Source organism: Ostrinia nubilalis, chromosome Z, assembly GCF_963855985.1.
Source record: "Ostrinia nubilalis chromosome Z, ilOstNubi1.1, whole genome shotgun sequence".
Taxonomy (NCBI): domain Eukaryota; kingdom Metazoa; phylum Arthropoda; class Insecta; order Lepidoptera; family Crambidae; genus Ostrinia; species Ostrinia nubilalis.
Genome location: NC_087119.1, coordinates 19167521 through 19187747, shown reverse-complemented (window position 1 = coordinate 19187747; position 20227 = coordinate 19167521). Strand labels below are relative to the sequence as shown.

Below are 20227 nucleotides of genomic sequence, written 5' to 3'. Positions count from 1 at the left end.
GTCACGCTTGAGTAGAATTTTTACTCAAAGTGACGTCACGCGACATTTCAACTCAATATAATACTGTAATTATTCGATTATGGAAAAAATTAAAAAATATGAGTCTAATATTTTCTAATTATCTGTCATACGGACTAAATAGAATTTCGATTTCATTACCCAGTCACCATCCCTATTCCACACACGCTCATGCTAAAAAATTGCAAAAATATCCAACATTACTCATTCGATTTGTTTCACTCCAGAGAAATACCTGAAAATTCCAATAAGAAATCAGGCTGTCGGGAACTTTTCGAATAGTAAAAACTATGAATACAAATATTTTTTGGGTCTGCCTCAACTTGAGGGTCAAGAGATTTTTGTTAATATGATTTGGGGTAGGTAACATTTGTTTTGAATACGAAATATAAAGGAGGCTTTGTCTTGACGAGTTGCTCGTACACTTTTTCACGGAGTTACCAGTTGTCCGAAAATTGTTTGAGGAAATTTTTATTCCTTATGTCTGGTAAGAGATAATATATCGCCTCTATTATGTAAGTACTTAATCGTCAGAAAATTTCGCCGAATTAGTTATTCGCTGCTTATTTCGTCCTTCAGTCTAAACGAGCATCAAAGTTGTTTCTTGTATGGAAAACAAACTTGTTACTTGTAATAATCCAATCCAAGTTTAATACTTATAATATTATCGTCAGAAAAATATTTTACAACAAAGTATTTTTACTTTCCTCTCCTGAAAATTGGAAACTCCTGATGTTACGAGAACATTCAATATTCATGGCCATAACAATCAAGTGGCGTATTAAAATGTCAAAGGTCGACTCTTCGTGCTCGTATACTGATGAACACCTCGTTTATCGACTAGCTAGATGCAATGTATAACATGAATAATTCAAGCCGGTAACGAGCGCCGCAGACGTATGTATATCTTACAATAATGATCGGAGGTGAGATGCAATTCATAGCGGTGAATGTTATAGTATCGATGCAGTAGTGAAACATATTTTACGTAAGCGAATCATCAAACTATCACTAGTAGATGCTAAGAAAACAACTACCCTAAGTATTCTTTATGCGTTAAGTAGCTCTAAGACTATCTATGATTTAAGTCCGATGTATTTGTATCTTTTAAGTCAGTCCTAATTTTTAATTGTGCGTTCCAAAGCTCCCCGACCATTGTACATAAAAGTAATAAGGCATTATATCCAGCATATTTTAGGAAGACTCGTTAAAATATCAACGAAAACACGACAAATTTAAAGGCCCCGTTAAATTTCCCCAAAGAGCTGTTTAGAAAATTCTGAATAGCTTGCCATATTCGCGACGTAATAAGAAAGAGCGTGAGCTATTTAAAATATTTTCTACCACCCCTCTAATAGAAATGCATCAGACATCTCTGATGGATTCCATCCAACGCATGGCCAGTCACATTCTTAAGTACATGGTTAAATGATCCAAACACGGCGTTTGTGCCACACAAATACCGCCCTCCACCCGAATTGCTTAGGGTCTATTATAGAAATTACAAGTAAGGACAGCAAACCTTATCATTGTGAAAATGCTGAAATGGAACTTGTATCTACGGAATACGGTTGATTATGAAAACAATTTCGAGAGTGACGCTCTGTCTGTTTCTTATCCACGCCAATTTGAGGTCAGATGAATAAAGATTCAATTCGTGATGGAAATTATTGAGATAATTTATACGGCTTTTTTATACTTCGATTTTTATAGGATTAGCGAACTACGAGTATTACCTATTAAGTCCCAGAAAAGTTATTTGTAGTCAAAGAATAAACTAACCAAATTTTTTCAATTTTGTAACTTTAAGGTGGACGCGCACCTGTCCGCGCCGCACTTGCCCAATCATTCCACTTGACCCCACCAAAACGACACCACCGGTGGTGTCATAAGGAATCTCTAGTCCATATGACACCACCCTCGTGATGCCTAGAAGCGCTATTAGAAACACCAGTGGTGTCGTTTTGGTGGTGTCAAGTGGAAGGAATGCACTTGGCGCAGACCTTTCCAATGAAAGGTGCATAGGCCAATGCCTATGCACGCGCAGTGATCGCCATCGCTGACGTGATCTGCACGCGTTCTGCAAAATTGCACGATCAAAAACCAATTTTCTGGAATGTGAGTTGTCTCAATGGCTAATTGGTGAATGATTTCGAGTGATTCAATTCATTAGCGTTCGTAAATGAACGTTTAAAATAGTTGTGATTCATTTTGTTGCGGATTCAATCTCATTTCATGGGGTCCAATTATGTGCTCCAGCAAGCAAGAGAATCAGGGCAGGGGAATCTGCAAACGATTTGCGGACTGTAAAGGAAAGCAGTTACGTTAATCGTTATTATATTAAAATAAATCGGTAGGAGCGGATAATATAAGAATAAAACTAATTATTATTGTTTAATAGATCGCTTTACATTTTTGCTTAAGCTTAATAGGTGTATCTTGTCTTTAGTTTTGATCTACCTAAACAATCTGGCCCGTTGTATTTTGATCTAGGACTTAAACAAATAAATAAACTAAATAAATAATCATCATCTGTAACTTAAGAGTTAATAATATATACTTGTATATCCAACTTTGGGTAATGGAAAATGAAATCGTTACAATAGAGGATTTCAGAGAGTTAATCAATACATTAATTGAAAATCGAGGAGTATTTCCGCTTCTTCAATCAAGTTCAACTTCTAGAGCTATTAACCTTTCTAAGAAATTGCGATTTGGTATTTGTTCTACCAGGAAGAGCACAGAAGTAAAGAACATTGTTCGAACTAAAATCACTTTAGAATTTAACCAATTTCTCACTCTGAATGGCATTCATAGTTTAGAGGATTCTTGTTCGCCTGACATTCGAAGATAAATAATTACGTAGCGCTGTAGGATACGGAGCAACTACAAATTCAGCAACAATTTGAAATCTATAAGTTGATTCAATTTGATGGCATCCATTATTTTATTATTGAAATACGGGCTCTAAGCTACCATCAAGTTAAGACTAGTTTTCTTAAAGAAAATAAATGATTTTATTATTTATTTTATATTTGTGCTGATGCTGAATCAATAGTGACTTTTTGTACGAATTTATCTTTTGTGTTAAACACTTTGCAATAAGGATTAATGTTTTGTTACTCTAGTGAAAACGAGAGGTAAGATGACAAGGATTTCCACACCATACTTTCAGAGCTTGTCAGACTCATAATAACACAAGAAAACTATCCCCTATCAATCTGAAAGTGGGTTTGGTTGATTCAATAGTCGACAATATCACCAACCAATTTGATTTTAACCAGGAAACGGTCAGCCAGGAAATATGTTTCCATTCGGAAACCGGTCGAGATCGTCTCGGATAATCTCTGTCAGTCAATCATTTTTCCAATCAGTGTCGAGCGAACGATTTCAATAGTACCTACTCGATTATATGACGTAGTTTTATCGCATTTGTGCTGCTTCTTTACTGCTCACATGAGCCTTTATAGATTACATTTCTTGGAAAAGTTCATGGTGTTCAAGACTTAACACGTTGCCTGCTTGTTGAGCTTGGCAAGAACAAAAAATTAGTCATATTGCCTCTTTATAAAAATAATAACAAGAACAATTTTTCCTGATAAAACTAATGTTCCATAATTGGAGCTGTCGGATTTCACGAGCAATATCCACGTTACAGCCGCATTGGAAATGTTATCTGACTAGCAATCATGACAATAATAGCATACAATGTTAAATATAAACAAAACAGAGCCACATTTCGCACGATTTTGGTATTATTCCAAGTTATGACCCCTAAGGTGAATATTAATACAGTTTAATTTTACAACCATAATAATTATGACCAGTTATGGCTGAGCTTAATAAACATCTCTCAGTCGAAATAAATACTCTGAGAAACTGTATTCAAAAGTTCTCTGATTATTTAAGCGGCACTCAAGTGGTCTCTCTACTTGGGTAGAGCAAACACTTCTTTATTTAATTAGAGTATGCTTAAAGTGTAATTTAAAATGGCCACTTTGTCTGGAGAAATGAGGTGGAATTAGGACGGCACGGAACTAAATCTTAAAGCAAGAGGGTAAATAAGACATCTCGTTTTGCATTCGTCGTGTTGTATCTCTCAATTAGCAGTGTTCTTGTGTATGTTTTAATTGGATTGGTTTGAAAAGTGAAAGATTATTTTTGTTCATGAAACATGTTCTTGAACTATAAGTTTAGCATCTTCTCCCCATACAAATATTCCTGATCTGTATTATAGTTTTCAGCTATCAGCGCTACATTTTACTCATTTATTTTTACTCACGAAACACCTTTAGCAAAGGATATACTCTGATACTGATGTAACTGCCTGCCAGATTTGAACGTAAACTTTAGCTTACATGTTTGTAAGGCATTTAGTGCACCCACAAGGCAGTTCATCACTATTAATTGACCATTTCTCACGTGCGTAGGCCTATCATGCGGTCCTGTGACGTAAACAATTTAATGTAGTTACTATACATACACTTACACATTTCGATATTAATGGCGTGTTTTACATTGTAACTTATACATAAAACAAAGATGAAAATTCCATTTACCAAGTGTAACTTGTTAAACTTTAACAATGAAGATTAATCATAGACTGAAATCTGTTAAGATGTTAATACTCATTATTGCGCGTTAATTTAGAATATGGGCCCATTTTTTATGCTAATATTTTATATAAAGTAGGTTTTATACTCATTAGTTTTATATTTCACTGCAACAAGTTTAAAGGAGTAAAGAACACCATTAATACGATACAAATTCCCATATCTCTGACAAATTCTAGAATGCTTATTTAGTTAATTAAAGTATATTTTGCGTAAGATGGGTAAAAATATTCCAGTTAATTTTCTGAATAAAAGCTGGGAAGACAAGACGTCAGAATTAATGAGGTGTACGGTTTCTAGACTTCACATCACGATTGGTTGGTCAATGTGCTTCCTCGTGATATTTTACTTTTCGCTGAACATTCTATATTAATGTTTATCTTATTTTAGCACCGGAGCGGACTGAAATGCTCATTCAAAAATATTTTTTGAATTGGTGTACTAAGTATTTACAATCAGTCCCTAGCAGTCAATCGCTTAGTACAAAGCGCTGTACGCTTCCTGTTCTTGTAATTAATATGACAAGCCAATACATCTAGTTGAAATCTATTAATTTGGTCAACCTAGTGTACGCGACGCACAACTCATTTGTAATTATTTACTAAGATACTAGCTTCCCCGTCTGCCCTTGCCCTTGCCTCAGCACTCTCTCAGCACTGGCCCATTTATTTATTGTCCTGAAGCAGTGGTAGGGTTAATACTGGGACGTGTAAAAGTGCTTTTTTAAGCCTATTTACAGAAATAAATGAGTTTTACTGAGTTTTTACTGAGTTTTACTGCTCTACCCGCTTGGGGTTTCAGCCTGTAGCAGTGATATAATGGATAAAATCTTAACAATTTTGAAACACTCTTTACACTAATAGAATTGAGTTCCCATCTCAATATATTACAAAATAATACCTTAGATCATCTGCTTAAAAATATCTTATCTTACTAAATTATTACAAATGCGAAAGTTTGTAAGGATGTTTGGACACTGGATGTCTGGATGTCTCGATGTCTGGATGTTAACATGTTTGTTACTCTTTCACGCAAAAACTACCGAACGGATTTTGATGAAACTTTACAGTATTATTGTTTATAACACATAGGCAATAATTTATAACGATCTGTGACACTAAATTTCAGCCGGGTGAAGCGGGAAAAGCTAGTATTTAATATATTTTACGCGTATGAATAAAGAGTTATTTTTAAAGTAATAACTCACGGAATTCCCATGGTCTTTTTCATCTCCTAATTATGAAGCATGGTGTAACAATACTCTAGGTGACGTGGCGTGGATTAGCCATTACTACTTATTTAACACTGGAACCTTCTCTTAGCTATAACCGTCTACCCGCTTCATCTTCATGGGCGTACGTGACATGTAAACCCGCCGTGTAAACGACATTAGTCCCGGGAACATACAGGCTGACGGCAGCACCTGTTGGCGTGATATATTATAGCTAGCGCGCGCGATTGACGATAGAGTCAATTCCGCGCCGATCTATCACGATTCCCGCCAGACATTTATTCAAAATCGCTCTGTTTAAAGCGCTCAAATAATAATCTTCTACCGCGCAAAGCAGCTTTCATCATAATTTAAAAACTAAAGCAATTTTTGAATTATAAATTGTTTTCAGTAGCATTAACGACCTATTGTTCTCCACCTTGTCTACAACACAATAGCACATTCTCTACCACACCCTCGTTAAATGAGACCAAAGAAAATTGTAACCTCACAAATCCGGTTCGTAATCTAAAAGGAATCCCGTGTTCTTAAGGGATTGAATGAAAAGAACATTTAATCCAAAATCGAACGTCTTTATTTACATAATGCTTGAGCGTTCGTCTGTTGGGTACTATAACGGGCAGTTCGATCCCGCTGAAAGTGAAATAGGTTCCGCAGATCGCCCGAAGGTCCGTGTAAACAAACAAAATATTCGGTATCTGCCCTACATCACCAGAATTAAATGAGGAGTGAAAAATGTACCTGTATCCCGGTATAGGCGTTTTTGTTCTCCGGATACGCGTGCGGGGCAAATTTGAATTTATGTTGCCCATAAATTTTTTTCCTCCTCCGGCAGAATTATTGGCTGTGCAATATATTGCCATTCGCGACGTGCTGCGGCCCGCCAATTTAAAGAATCATCCAAACATTTTTACGACTTCTCGCAGGAGCAATTTTCTTAATTCATAACCTGATCTTACCTAAGGGATAAAGTAAGAAATATATCGACGTGGATGTAATATCGAAATACCTATCTGATAGGATTTCGGAAAAATCAGAGTACCCAACTGGCGCTACTGGAGACTGGTGACAAAAGAGACTCCGTTTGCACAGCGCCTTATACAGGATGTGGTTTTTTAAAACAAAGCCCATTTTAAGGGTGGTAGTATACACGATACTGATGCAAAAAAAATATTTTACCTTAAATTTTCATGGAGATAATCAATGAAATCAGGAAAATTGTATTATTACGCGGGCGAGCTATTGGACAGTCCCCCCGCTGTCCCGGGGCGGCGGCCGCATGTGCTCGGTGGTGTAGCGGGGTACGAGGGGGTGGTGCGGGCGGTAACAAGCGCCGTCTCGAAAGTTTTAGGAGACGTTTGAACAAGGTTTTTAGTATTAAAGTAATAGTTAAAATTTAATTTATATTTTTATGGCAATTACTTTCATGTGTACTACCACCCCTGAGATGGGCGTTTTTTTTACAAAACCACAGCCTGTATTTTATGAGTGCACTCACCTGGGCGCCCACCATGCCTTCCCTGAGCCGCGGGAGATCGGTATGCGAGTACTTGGAGATTGACCAGGGTTCCACGATGGTCAAATCGGTGTCGAGCTCGAATTCGTTGATCTGGTTCCTCAAGAATTTGCGGATGTTCCACGGCAAGTCGTTGTGCCTGAAAATAAAACCTTAATTAGTATCTAAAGCCATTTATTAACTACAAAATTCAAATATCTTTTTAAAAAGATTTTTCGACAGGGATGTTGAAACCATAAAAATAAAATTGAATCGATCAAGTTCACAGAGCGATCGAGAACGTAGAGTTGGTTAATAAAAACGCGTTTCAATTTAGACGGTTAGTGTCAGATTGCAGCCGTACCGTTAGTTCTTTCCTGGAACACAAACTATCCAGTTTGAATTCTTAGGTTAGGTTGCACCATCTTACTTTAACTTACGGTTATTGTTATGTTACGGTCAAAGTCAGTTGGTGCAACTCAGCCTTACACTGTTATTTTACTTGACTTGATTTGTTTTATTTTGAAACATTACAAAACAAAAAAAAGGAGCTGAGTAGTGAGTGTAGTGACACATTGCAATGGGACATTAATCAGTATACAGCAGCATTCAACGGAGAACTAAGAGCAGAGTGACTAAGGCTGGGTTGCAGTATCTTACTTTAACTTTGACAAACGTCAAAAATCTGTCAAACTCCACACAAAAAACACCGGTTATCGTTACCGGGACCGTAAGGTCAAAGTTAGGTGGTACAACTCAGCCTAAGACGGGAAGTATACAGACTACAGACTTTTAGTCGGCCGATAGTTGGACCCGATTCTAATTTAATTTTGTATGAAGAGTTGGCCGATCTAATGTGCGCAATTTCATACAATGTCCACAATGATTTACAGCCCAACCCAACTATCGGCCTACAAAAAGTCTAGTCTGCGGCCGGGCTTAGTCCCATTACAATATCATACAGGTAAATTTTCCTATAGATCCAGTTAATTCTGTAACCTAATATTGGTACCGTTGGATAAAGCTTGTGAAGCACTTTCAGGATTAGTAACCAGTTTTTCGATATCTTGTATAGTTTAGAAATAATCGAATGAGATCACTTATCGTTTCCACCCTGTATACCTCGAACCATGTGTGTTCATTTAGAGGTCACACAGACGATAACTCAGCTGCAATGGCTTAGTGGCAGTGTACGCTTAACTGCTATTTGCTGGTGGCTTTGTTTAAAAGAGCATTGCCTAAGTATTGCGTGTGTACTCGTATTGCATGCCTTATGGTTTCTGATCATGATACTAATAATTTTAGGCCAATTTTATTTAAGTGTTAGTGGTGTATTTGTAGCAATTAATTATTTACTAACAAGCATTATAACTTTACAACAATATACTTGAATTAATTATTGTAATAACCTGAAGATTTAAGTACTTATGTATAAAGTAATAATAAAGATGATGGGAATAATTTGGAAGTAAGTTTCTTACAGAGATCTCTCATTAAAACTTCGCAAGAATACTACTATAGCTAAGTTTTATCACGCAACCGAAGTGTTTAAAAATTCTCCAAACCATGTTCTTTTTTATGTTATATGTACCTATAATGATAACTACACTTGCAACATGTACTTTTATGAATAAAAAACACGTGATCAAAAATGATTTTCTTTGTTCGACAGTTCAAAAATCTATTTTCCTAATGCCCTACTTTAATTGTATCACGGATCCAATCTAAGAAGGGGCTCACCGGAGTTCCCACTCCAATGGCCACCTGCGCTTCTTCAACAGCTCCACCGATAATGCCCGACTGCACAGCGATTATTCTACCGCCGTGCACGAGAGGACCTCCACTGTCCCCCGGCATTATTTCGTGCTGCTCCCCCTCACATTTATAATGCACATACAACGCTGGAGTATACCGTTTTTCAGAGTTCGCATATGTCACTACACCTCTTCCTATACGCAATGGCTCATGCTGGACTGCTGGTACGCCATAAAAATATCAAACGCAGACATTTTATTGTTGTACTTAGAGATACCAAACCCCATGTACTCGACAGTCAAACCTGATGCAGATTTGTAGTCAATTGCTGACAGTGTCCCGAATTTTGAGATTGGAACTTCATCAACCAGCAGCAATGCTATATCGTTCTGTACCCAATGATTGTACACGTATCGGTAGTTCGGGTGTCGTATCATCCTGAGGACTCTGCTGAATGATGTAGTGTCGTTTCTAAGGAGTGTCACATCGCCGTATCGTATTACGTGAAGGATACTCTTTACACAGTGAGCTGCTGTCAAAACCCAAGCATTTGTGATCAAGGCTCCTGAACCAATCCGATAGATATCAAGTCCTCGTATGATTCTTTCTTCTGCTTCTAAGGATACTACATAGGGATATTGGTTATCCTTATCAGCGTCTCCATTAAAAACCCTCGGGGTGTAAAACAACTCGTTTCTTGCATACAAATTGGCTATCGTTTGTGTGATTATCACAGTCTTCAAAAACATCGTCGCATGAGGGTCAAGAATTTAAACATTTTACCATGAATGAAATTTATCGGAACTTGTTATCGTGGACAATGTTCCTACTGTATTGGCTAGTTTTATAGTGTTTGGTGGATATAAAATATTTTATTTTCGCATACATTATTTTATTTTACGCAACAATACACTGTTTCATGAATATTTGATTCAGACTGAATTTTTGTTTTAACAAGTTTAACTTAAATTTTTTTGCGAAGTAACTTAGATTACAATAATATCGTCGAGACTGGGTCAGACATACTAAATTAGTTTTTTATGTTAGGATATTAATCCAGTGCCTTTGTGTATAAAGAATCAGTTTTATTTTGAACTTCTTACTAGCCCAGATATTAGGGTAATGATCACTTTTGAGTAAAAATCTACACAAGCACGACGTAACGCGCCATTTCAACTCGATGTAGCACTGTTATTATTTAATTATGAAAGAAAAATAAATATGAGTCTAATATTTTCTAATTATCTGTCTGACGGACAAATAATTGAAATTTTGTCATCTAGCCTATTCCATACAAAATGCACATGCTTAAAGTCTTTCCAGGTGATTTATTTATTTATTTATTTATTTTAGGAATTACAAACAAATGTGTTACAGAAATTAACTTATCTACTAGACTTATGTATTATTTATGTGGTAACACATCCCACTACGTAATCCACATATTGATGATTGATTGGTCTCACATCCAATAATAACTTACCCATCAGTAAGGGGCACCTCCTCCAGGATCTGCTTGGCAATCTCAAGTCTCTCCCGGTCGTACGACGCTGCGGCCACGACGGCGGTCACCGCAAGGAGAACGCACGCGACCGCGCGACGCTCGCACGACGTCACCATCCTGACTGCAATAAAAAAACCTTTATTATAGGTCGCGCAGCAAAAGTTGAGACAATAAACACGAGCATTAATCTATACATATACTTTTGTCACGCTGACATCTTGCGTATTCTGACTGATTGATGTGTTCCGAATCCAAATATTACATCAGTGTGAGATGTGTTCGCCTCAACTTTTGTTGCGCGACCTAATACGTCATTTAACCAGCTAAATGCGCACTTAGCGAGAATAACCCTGGTTAAGCCATCGGGATTACAAATGCCATTTGCTGTCGAACGGTTTTCCGCGTTACGAGTGAAATAATACCCTTCAATCGAACCTTCCGTCAACCCCTTCATCCATTTTCATACGCCTAAGAACTGTTAAATGGATTTCAAGCATGATTCATGCGGTAGTTTCAGGCCACAGACGACAATCGTTCACGTCGGAATGTTCTTAACGTGACGTTGGATTGACGGGAGAGCGACGGCCTGCGGCCTGTTGCTGACGTTGCTTCATGTCGCTTCGGTCTGCGATCTGTGACAATTATTATTAGTCGTCGTCTGAATTAGGACGGTAGTTGTGATACATGCTCGACTTTCTTGTACCGGACTTATATTATGGCGCCCTGAAAGTTCTGCCGGTAAAATTTTGTATCATACTAATCAGGCAATTTATGATACCGCGTGAGATTGTAAACTTACAGTGGGTTGTCGGAAAAAAGGGTTAAATTTTAATCTAACTAGGTACGTCAAATTATAATCTGACGGAATTCACAATTTTTACGGTGACGTGTATGCGAAATAGGTCTTCTATGTGGTAAACTGTGTTAATATGTAAAAACTTATAAGTATCACGTGTTTCATAACATTGCGTCAAAAAGCTATTTTAATTCACAATTTGATAATAATTCTTGTTCGTCAATATGTTACATTTCAAGGTACCTACTACTGGAGGTTTCAGCATATATTATAAAAACATAATTCTTAAATACTTAAGTATTTTTCGCAGTTCTATGGAATTGAAATGAAAAAAGATTTTTCCACGTTCATTGTTTAATACTGCTAATATTTTTTGATTGATTCCAAGTTAACACCGACAATATTGCCGACATTTGTAAGAAAACAAATGCCACTTATTTAAATCAGATTACATTTTTATCAGGAAACTAGCGACCGCCCGCGACTTCGTACGCGTGGATCCTGTTTTACCCCCTTTTCATGAATTTTCTTTGCTATAAACCTCACGGAGCCCGAGACCTTTCCAACGAATGCAAAACCGTGGAAATCGGTTCGTGCGTTCTGGAGTTATAGCGTCAGGGAGGAAAACCCGACTTATTTTTATATAGGAGATTAAAAGTGGCATAATAATTAAATTAAACAGAAAGGCTTTTGGCCTTACCTGACAACAGGTCGTCATTTCAAACGTAAAATAATTTTAATTTCAGCGTGCACTATGCGTTCGCATTAGTATTTAAGCTTGGAAACATTTTTGTCCCATGTTAAAAAAAATAGTTTTTCTAGACATATTTTCTGTTATTTTCTTCCTCTTCTTTAAGATAAGAAAGAAAACAATACGTAATAGTCTGATGTTTTTTTTAATAATACACCTTTGTCCAGCTGTGGATGTCTTTCGGCTGAAACGAACACCCAAGGTGTATTAAACTAAACACCTGATTAACTACAACGGAGCGTACTTAAAGGTATAATAGTCTTCATATTTTATCTTTTTTTTTTACTTTTGAATTAGCGCGTACCTACGAAGGAACAGCAGTTTTTAATCAAGTCCCACTATCCACCAACGCGCCCTTAAACATGACATTACGTCGTTTGTGAGCATCATACGCCGAATCTACAGGTCACAATTATTATTTCACACCTGTACGCGGCTCATACGTCAAATGCAAGCACCGGAGGCTGATAGAGACACTGTTATACGATTTACTCAAGCGGGACAGGGATAGAAATAATAACAATGTCACCGCTACGGGCAGGTAATCCCCGGACTGCGATGGAATACGTAATAAAGGTTTGTAACAGGGTCGGGCTTTAAATGTAATTAGAGGGCGACACTGCGTTTTTTGCCTATAAGCGTATTGTCTCTGGGCGCTACTGACAAGGATCGGCGATGATTAAAAGGTTTCATAACATCAAGGAGCTTTCCACAATAAATTAACGCGGTATCAACGGTCGTTGAGGCGCAGTTTTTGGCGCTAAGTAATGAGATTAAAAAATACCTGTCTTAAAATTACAAAGAATAGATGTTTTTTGTTTGAGAGGTCAAACTCAAGTTATGTATATTTATAATATTCACCATTGCCTGAATAAATGTCAATAAGTTATTTAATAAAGAATTTATTTATTTATTATTTAAATCCCAAGTGAAGACACTGACACTGCATCCACGTCGTGTGCTAGATTGGCGTGGGAAAGGTAAAAAACATTTTGTTTCGACCATCTGCATACTGAGTATTCTATTTACCCACTGGTCACATCTGGTTAGAAAGGTGTTAGGAGGGCGTGTCATGCTGAGATACCATTATCTTTTCTTGTTATTTTTTTATTCAATCTAGCTTTAAAATATCAAACTAGGTTTGAATGTTTGGTAAAATGAAAAAACAGTGCTTTTTTCCTGTGATGCGAATTTCGGCACGCGTGCGGATCTGGTCAGCATGCGGGGTGCCCGCATTTAATTATTTTCCTATTACGTCATTGCATGCATGTAACCAGCGCACGTCACAGATTAGAAATATGCAGAACCGCACGCACGTCGAAATCCGTATCACTGGAGAAATTCACTGCTGTGTGTATAGTGAAATTGTACAACAAAGATAAAATGTACCTTTGTGTTAGTAGTGTAATAGAAGTCTATTAGACGTCACAAACAGATTTGTATGGCTTGTTGAAATGTTGAGTGAGAGTGCCGTCTTGCGATATAGAGACACTAATGAGTCCTTTGATGTGAACTAAGGTTCTGCGCACATTGTCGCTGAGAGTTTGTGACTACGGTAACCACACGAATGAAAATGGGAGGAAGTCTATTATTATGCTTGTTTAACTTCATGTATTATTTTCAGGTCATTCGTTTTCTTACGTGCGCACACATTATCTAGAATTATAATTACAGGAATAATGACTTTTACATTTATAAAATCATAATAATTATATTTTTTTTACCATCACACAATACACAGGTCTTCGTCCCACCCAACGATTCAGTATGAGTGACAGGTGTACTCCTATGTAGTAAAGTATCCAGGCTTACACTGCATTTATATTGCTGTTTGTATATGGTATGTGTCTTATATACCGTTTCCCGTAAAGTTGCACTAGGAAGTCGAATAATTTTTCAATGATAAAACACCAACTTAAAATGTTTAGATTCTGGTGTTAAAGAAGTTAACATGGTCACCGTACTAGCAAAATATTCTAAGGTATTTGTGATTCAATTGCCTTCCAGCACTTACTACCCCAACTAAATGGAAATACTCGACTGAAGTAACTGTTGTGTACGAGCGTCGAACTTTGTTAGCTCGACACTTGAATATACGGTATCCAGCAATTGGCTTTTAAAGGACTTATAGGTAGACCATATTCGTCTAATAACTGAAGTGTATTTAACACGGAGTCTATGTGGTTCGTTATAGCTTTTAGTCCCCTTTGTTCCCACTTGTTCTAAATCGTAGCACTAATGAGAAAAAGTTTCACTAGTTCTAACGTAGAACTACTTAACAGAACTAGTGGGAACGAACAAAAAATATCTACGTCCTACATAGAAAAATACATGTATAGGTACTTACATTACATGTAACATACATTAATATATTATTATACAGTGTGAGTCACGTTAAAGTGTACATATGAAAATATATGAAACTAGACCTATTTTTATCGACAAAAAAGAGGTCAAAAAATTTTTGAGATTTTTTTTAAATTTTTTATAGAATTTTTTTTCTTCCAATTACTTATTGTAAAGAAAACGTAATAACTTTTAAACTAAGCGGCATATCCTGATAAAATAAAAACAGTAATAATGCTAAATAACAGGCAATACTAAAAAAATACATAAAATACACAAAAAATGCCAACAAATAATAAAAAATTATACTTTTTGAAAAAAAATCTGCTTTTAAATTCGTGTTTTTTGGTTATTTGATAAATTTCTCCAAAAAATGCCCCTATAACAGGTGGTTTTTATTACTTTGTAGTATTCTCTATCGTATTATCTTTGTAAAACCAAAAATCGCATGTCTCTATCCCTATCACAACATTTGCTATGATCGTTTGAACAGAGGCCTGTCACAACATTATTCTCCGCTACATGCAGAGACAATTTTAATTTTAACTAAAATGCTTATTTTACTTCGAAATCTTTTGTTTTTATTTGAAATCTAACTTGTCTTTATCAAAATTACAAATCTAGAGCCATTTTCAGTTTCGTTGTTAACGTAGCGTTGAATGGCGCGCCCGGAGAGGCTTAGTTCAAACGATCATTGCAAACGTTGTGATAGGGATAGAGACATGCGATTTTTGGTTTTACGAAGGTAATACGATAGAGAATAATACAAAGTAATAAAAACCACTGGTTATAGGGGCATTTTTTGGAGAAATTTATCAAATAACCAAAAAAACACGAATTTAAAAGCTGATTTTTTTCAAAAAGTATATTTTTTTATTATTTGTGGGTCTTTTTTGTGTATTTTATGTATTTTTTTAGTATTGCCTGTAATTTAGCATTATTACTGTTTTTATTTTATCAGGATATACGGCTTAATTGAAAAGTTATTACGTTTTCTTTACAATAAGAAATTGGAAGAAAAAAAAATCTATAAAAAATTTAAAAAAAATCTCAAAAATTTTTTGACCTCTTTTTTGTCGATAAAAATAGGTCTAGTTTCATCTATTTTCATATGTACACTTTAACGTGACTCACACTGTATAGGTATGAGGAATTTTTTATGAGGCGATTACATCCTGCTATATACTCTGTAAAGTGCATACTTAAATAAACAAAAGCTAAATGCACTCAAGAATAAATTTTCATATTTTCTGCCTCGACCCAAGCCATAAAATCACTGCACAAAAATTAGTTTATGCGACGTCCCGCTTGTTACTACGAGTAATAGGCGGTTATCACACTGCGCCGCGCTCCGTCGCGGAGCGCGGGGCGACAGATTTTTTCATTGTATGCAAGTACCTCAGTTTGTATAGAAAACACGCGCGGCACTTCACACTGACAACGCGTCCGCGCGCGTGATTTTTTATATGAAAATCACGCGCTCCGCGGCGGAGCGCGGCGCAGTGTGACAACCGCCATAGAATCTCGTGGCAATAGGGTTGTGACTAAATCAAGTAGGTACAAATACAAATCCAGAGGGGGACTTGGGGACACCAGGACTAAAGGATGATGAGGACCATAATAATATGGATGCGCAAAGGATGGCATTCACGTAGCGCGCCTCTCTTCAGAGCGACCGGCGCTAACGCTGCCTGATCGCGTATAAATCGATGGGTGCCTGGAATAAAGCCGCAATAGCCATAGCAGCAGTTTTCCGATTAAGCGATTTTCGTAATCTGGGGGTCCCTATACACCTTGTGATTTTTTTTCAGAATTTTATCTTTGAAACTGGCTGATTTACCAAAAGCACTATGGATATTGAATCGTTATTCCCGGAAATTTGTTTACCAGAATAATCGTGGCATGTTCAATGTTAAAAGTTTTATTTCAAACTTTTACAAGTAACGGCCATTGCGGCTTTGTTCCCCGAAACAAACTATGTGTACCAAGTCACAATAAACATTACCTACTTGTACAATTTCTTTAAACTTTCTTAAGTAATAATACTTCATGGTGTTCTTCTATGCAATAAAAATATGTTGATTGGATTTACATTAAGCAATGCTGTGTACCTACCTGACAACTGCTGGAACACAGTAATGCCGTCAACATTATTGTTATGGCGACAGACTTAGGAAGATAAAGGGGACTTAGGAAGAGAAGAAGGAGGGATATTTGGTTTATGTTCATTAAAGCTTATTTATAATAACAATATGTTTCGGCATTGGAGGTAGGAAGCCATAGTTTCTCTGTAGTTGAAGTTTCCTTCTACCTTGAGCCTGATCACAGTTTCCACCAGGTGTGATAAAGGGCAAAAGCTTCCTTGCTGAGAATAAAAACATGTTCTGTTCAGTTATTGTCTCTAAATCTGTTCTACGTAATGTAAACTTAGAAGATTGCCCATATTAATTCACTTTAAGAAAGTCAAAATCATTTAGCGACTTACCACTTTAGTAGAGCGATTACAAAAATAGTGGCCTATTAAGTACATGTTTTTTTTTGTATTATTATGAATGTCCAGAAAACTGCGCAGTTTTTAAAATTATTTTAGACCTATGAAAGTTCTCATTTTTTATTATTTAAACATTTAAGTTGAAATTTTGAGAATGTTCTGCTAAAAGCATTTTCTTTATGTTTCTAGCAAAAATTTTGAATCTTGCATCAAAGATAGGAAGGTGAATATTTTTTTCAAACATTTGCAATTAATAGCGATATTGTCAAAATAAAGAAATCTGAGATAAGTCAACCCGAAATAAAGACAAGTTTTTTTAAAGCCTACTAGGTCATGAAATTGAAAAAAAGTTACAAAATTATTGATAACTTCTAAACTACGAAAAAGCCGCGGGCAAAAGCGTGTAATATTATAATATTATCATTATGTACTAATGAATTCCACTACTTTATATAAAGATATTAACGAAACACTCTAGATATTCACCTTTGTACTCATTTCGATACGGACCATATGAACATATAATGTACACAGCATTCACCAGTACATTTTCCAAGTCGATCATTAAATTCAAGCAAACCGCTATCTGGGGGCACGGCAGTGCCCCCGCCAAGTCGAGCGCGAAGCAAACACTGCCGTACCATCCTTTACTGGAACCATTTCGCCGCATTTTCAGGCCCCTATTTGAGAACCTCTGGATAAGACCAGAACGCAGAAATTTTCGTCATCTAGTAAGCTATAATCACATACTTTAAATCCAAAATTTCAAGTCTGTAGGTCATTTAGTTCCGAAGTTAAGCGAAAGCAAAGTTTCGCATTTACGACACTCACTCACTGATGATCATCAAAATAGAACTAGTACTTCCCATTAACTCAGAGGGCTGAAATTTGGTACAGAGTTAGGGTTTAATGGCCACATAAAGGGAAAACTATAAAAACTAGGAAAATCGAAGATCTGGAGTAACCACATTCATAATCAATACTACTCCGGCCCCGTGGTGTTCGCCTGTATCGCTCACCGCTAGATGGCGCTAGCACTAGCAAGCGGTGTCCAGATTTTTTTCCTTTCTAGAGAAAGTCGTCGATTAAGTTGAATGTTGTGTAATTTGCATTTCGTTGATTTCGTTTATTATACTATAAGGTTCGCTTAGATTATGTTATAATTAAAAACAATCTGATTCGTTGTCCATTTTAAAGGTCGTTGAGTTTATTTGTGTTTAATATCGTAAAAAATGTTGATAAACGACGACGTTAAATAATTTTGCCACGTTCCACAAAAAGAAGTGAAATCCCACCAAAAACATTCTGTAAAAAACCAGCCAAGTCTCGATGGAGCTGCTTGTTTATCTCTAAAAAGTAATGAAATCTAGACAAAGTCGTGCCAAGTCTATGGTTCCTTACTGCGATTTCTTTATTATTATAGTTAATGTTGTGTGACTTGGCCGTTGAACAATCTTTATTAAGATAATCATACATTATAAATACGCAGCTTTACTGAACCTACAATTGACTGGTTATTGTTGAATCAACGTTTTCCAAGTGGCAATTTTCCATCGTCAGTGGGTAGCGGTTCAGGCGACTGATTGGTGCAATGGTGTCATGGAGCACCTGGTTTTGTCACCCTTCAACGGCCAAGTCACACAACATTAACTATAATAATAAAGAAATCGCAGTAAGGAACCATAGACTTGGCACGACTTTGTCTAGATTTCATTACTTTTTAGAGATAAACAAGCAGCTCCATCGAGACTTGGCTGGTTTTTTACAGAATGTTTTTGGTGGGATTACTGTATTCGCCATACATCCTTCAGATCAGCGCACAACGCTGCAATGCACTATTGCTGTATGATTACTTTTGCACTTTTTACCGGAATAAAACCACAATGGACTCTTACGGAACCGACTTTCAATGTATGAAGCGGCAATATGTATTTCTACCTTTTTTAAGGTATATTCTAAGCACTATAACCTTATGCACATTATACCTATGTTACTCCAGAAAAAATAACGCATCGTTTGATATACAAACCATTTGGATACGCCTCGTAGTTTAGTTATTATTCAAAAATTTCACTAAATCTCTTCTCCTGTAAAATTGTGTTTTGTCGATTGCGGCTTTATTCCAGGCACCCATCGAAATATACTATTTTGTCTTGCGAGAATCATTTTGACAAGATATTCAGAACTTTATAGAGGTTGACGGGTTTATCGGTTTTTTGTCATCTTTTTGTTTTCAGAGGGATGACTTTCTATTACAATGAATTGTAGTAGTCAGTTTTGTAATCTGAAGCAAGATTTTCTTGAACTTCCTATTTATTAGAAAGAGTTATGAGTTTAATCAGTACAGGATTCAAGGCCACATTTTAAATATAATCTTTTGTATGTTGACCTCTCGTTTTAACTCTATACTGTATGAGCGAGAGATAACTCTTTTGTCTACCCGCAAAAGTTGTAAGTAGAAATAATTGCGATACTTATTTTCCGCGAATGAAGAGAAACGAACGAATGAACGAACTAAAAGAGTTAGAGCTAAGGAAACGAATGGGAGTAGTTAGATCTGTCAAGACGAAAGAGCAATTAATAGTAGTCTCGGCGTTATTAGGAAGTGTTAGTGTGTTGTAGAGAAAAGAGTTACGTCACAGAATTAATGTTGGTGGAAAGCTTTTTCATAAATTCTCGCGAAAATTGAAAGCCGACCGCAAACCGCAAAGAAATGTTGCATCCGCAGATCTACACCGTAGGGTGCTGGTGGTTTTTATGTACATATGTACGAGTATAAAAAATTCACGACCTTTGTGATTTCGTCCGGGTGTGCACTTGTTCTTTTAAAATTATTAGTCCGGCAGGTATGTCAGATTAGGGAACTGTTCCACCACTTGGTGATAAAGGCTATTAGAATTTAACTGTCATATTAGGTAAATACTTTCAAATCACAGGTTTATCAGCGACCAGGTTTGTTTATAAATAAACTGATTCCAAATGTTTTCCAGTCAAAATCACCCACATAGAAAAATAGCAATTTCACACTTTTCCTTGGAATTTTCCAATCTTTCCCTCAAGAAGAGGGTAAAAGTGATGTACTTGTACATCTCTATTTCCTTAGATTATAATCGACCATTGATTGCCCTGAGTGAGGCCCCGACATCCGACACGTTTCCGCTGCAAGTTTCTCTCATTAAAAAGTTTTAACGCAGCCAATTAATGTTGTAACTCGAAAATATTGCCTG

General features: G+C 36.5%; 1 protein-coding gene across 1 annotated transcript in view; it reads right to left on the bottom strand.

Moving 5' to 3' along the window:
* Nucleotides 1–20227, bottom strand: part of LOC135086787 (dipeptidase 1-like) — a 229171-nt gene that overhangs the window by 83590 nt on the left and 125354 nt on the right. The window contains exons 3-4 of the mRNA XM_063981579.1: nt 10596–10737; nt 7361–7517 (exon numbers count right to left, since the gene is read on the bottom strand). Of these exons, the coding sequence (XP_063837649.1) occupies nt 7361–7517; nt 10596–10737 (299 nt within the window). The remainder of the gene's footprint in view (nt 1–7360; nt 7518–10595; nt 10738–20227) is intronic.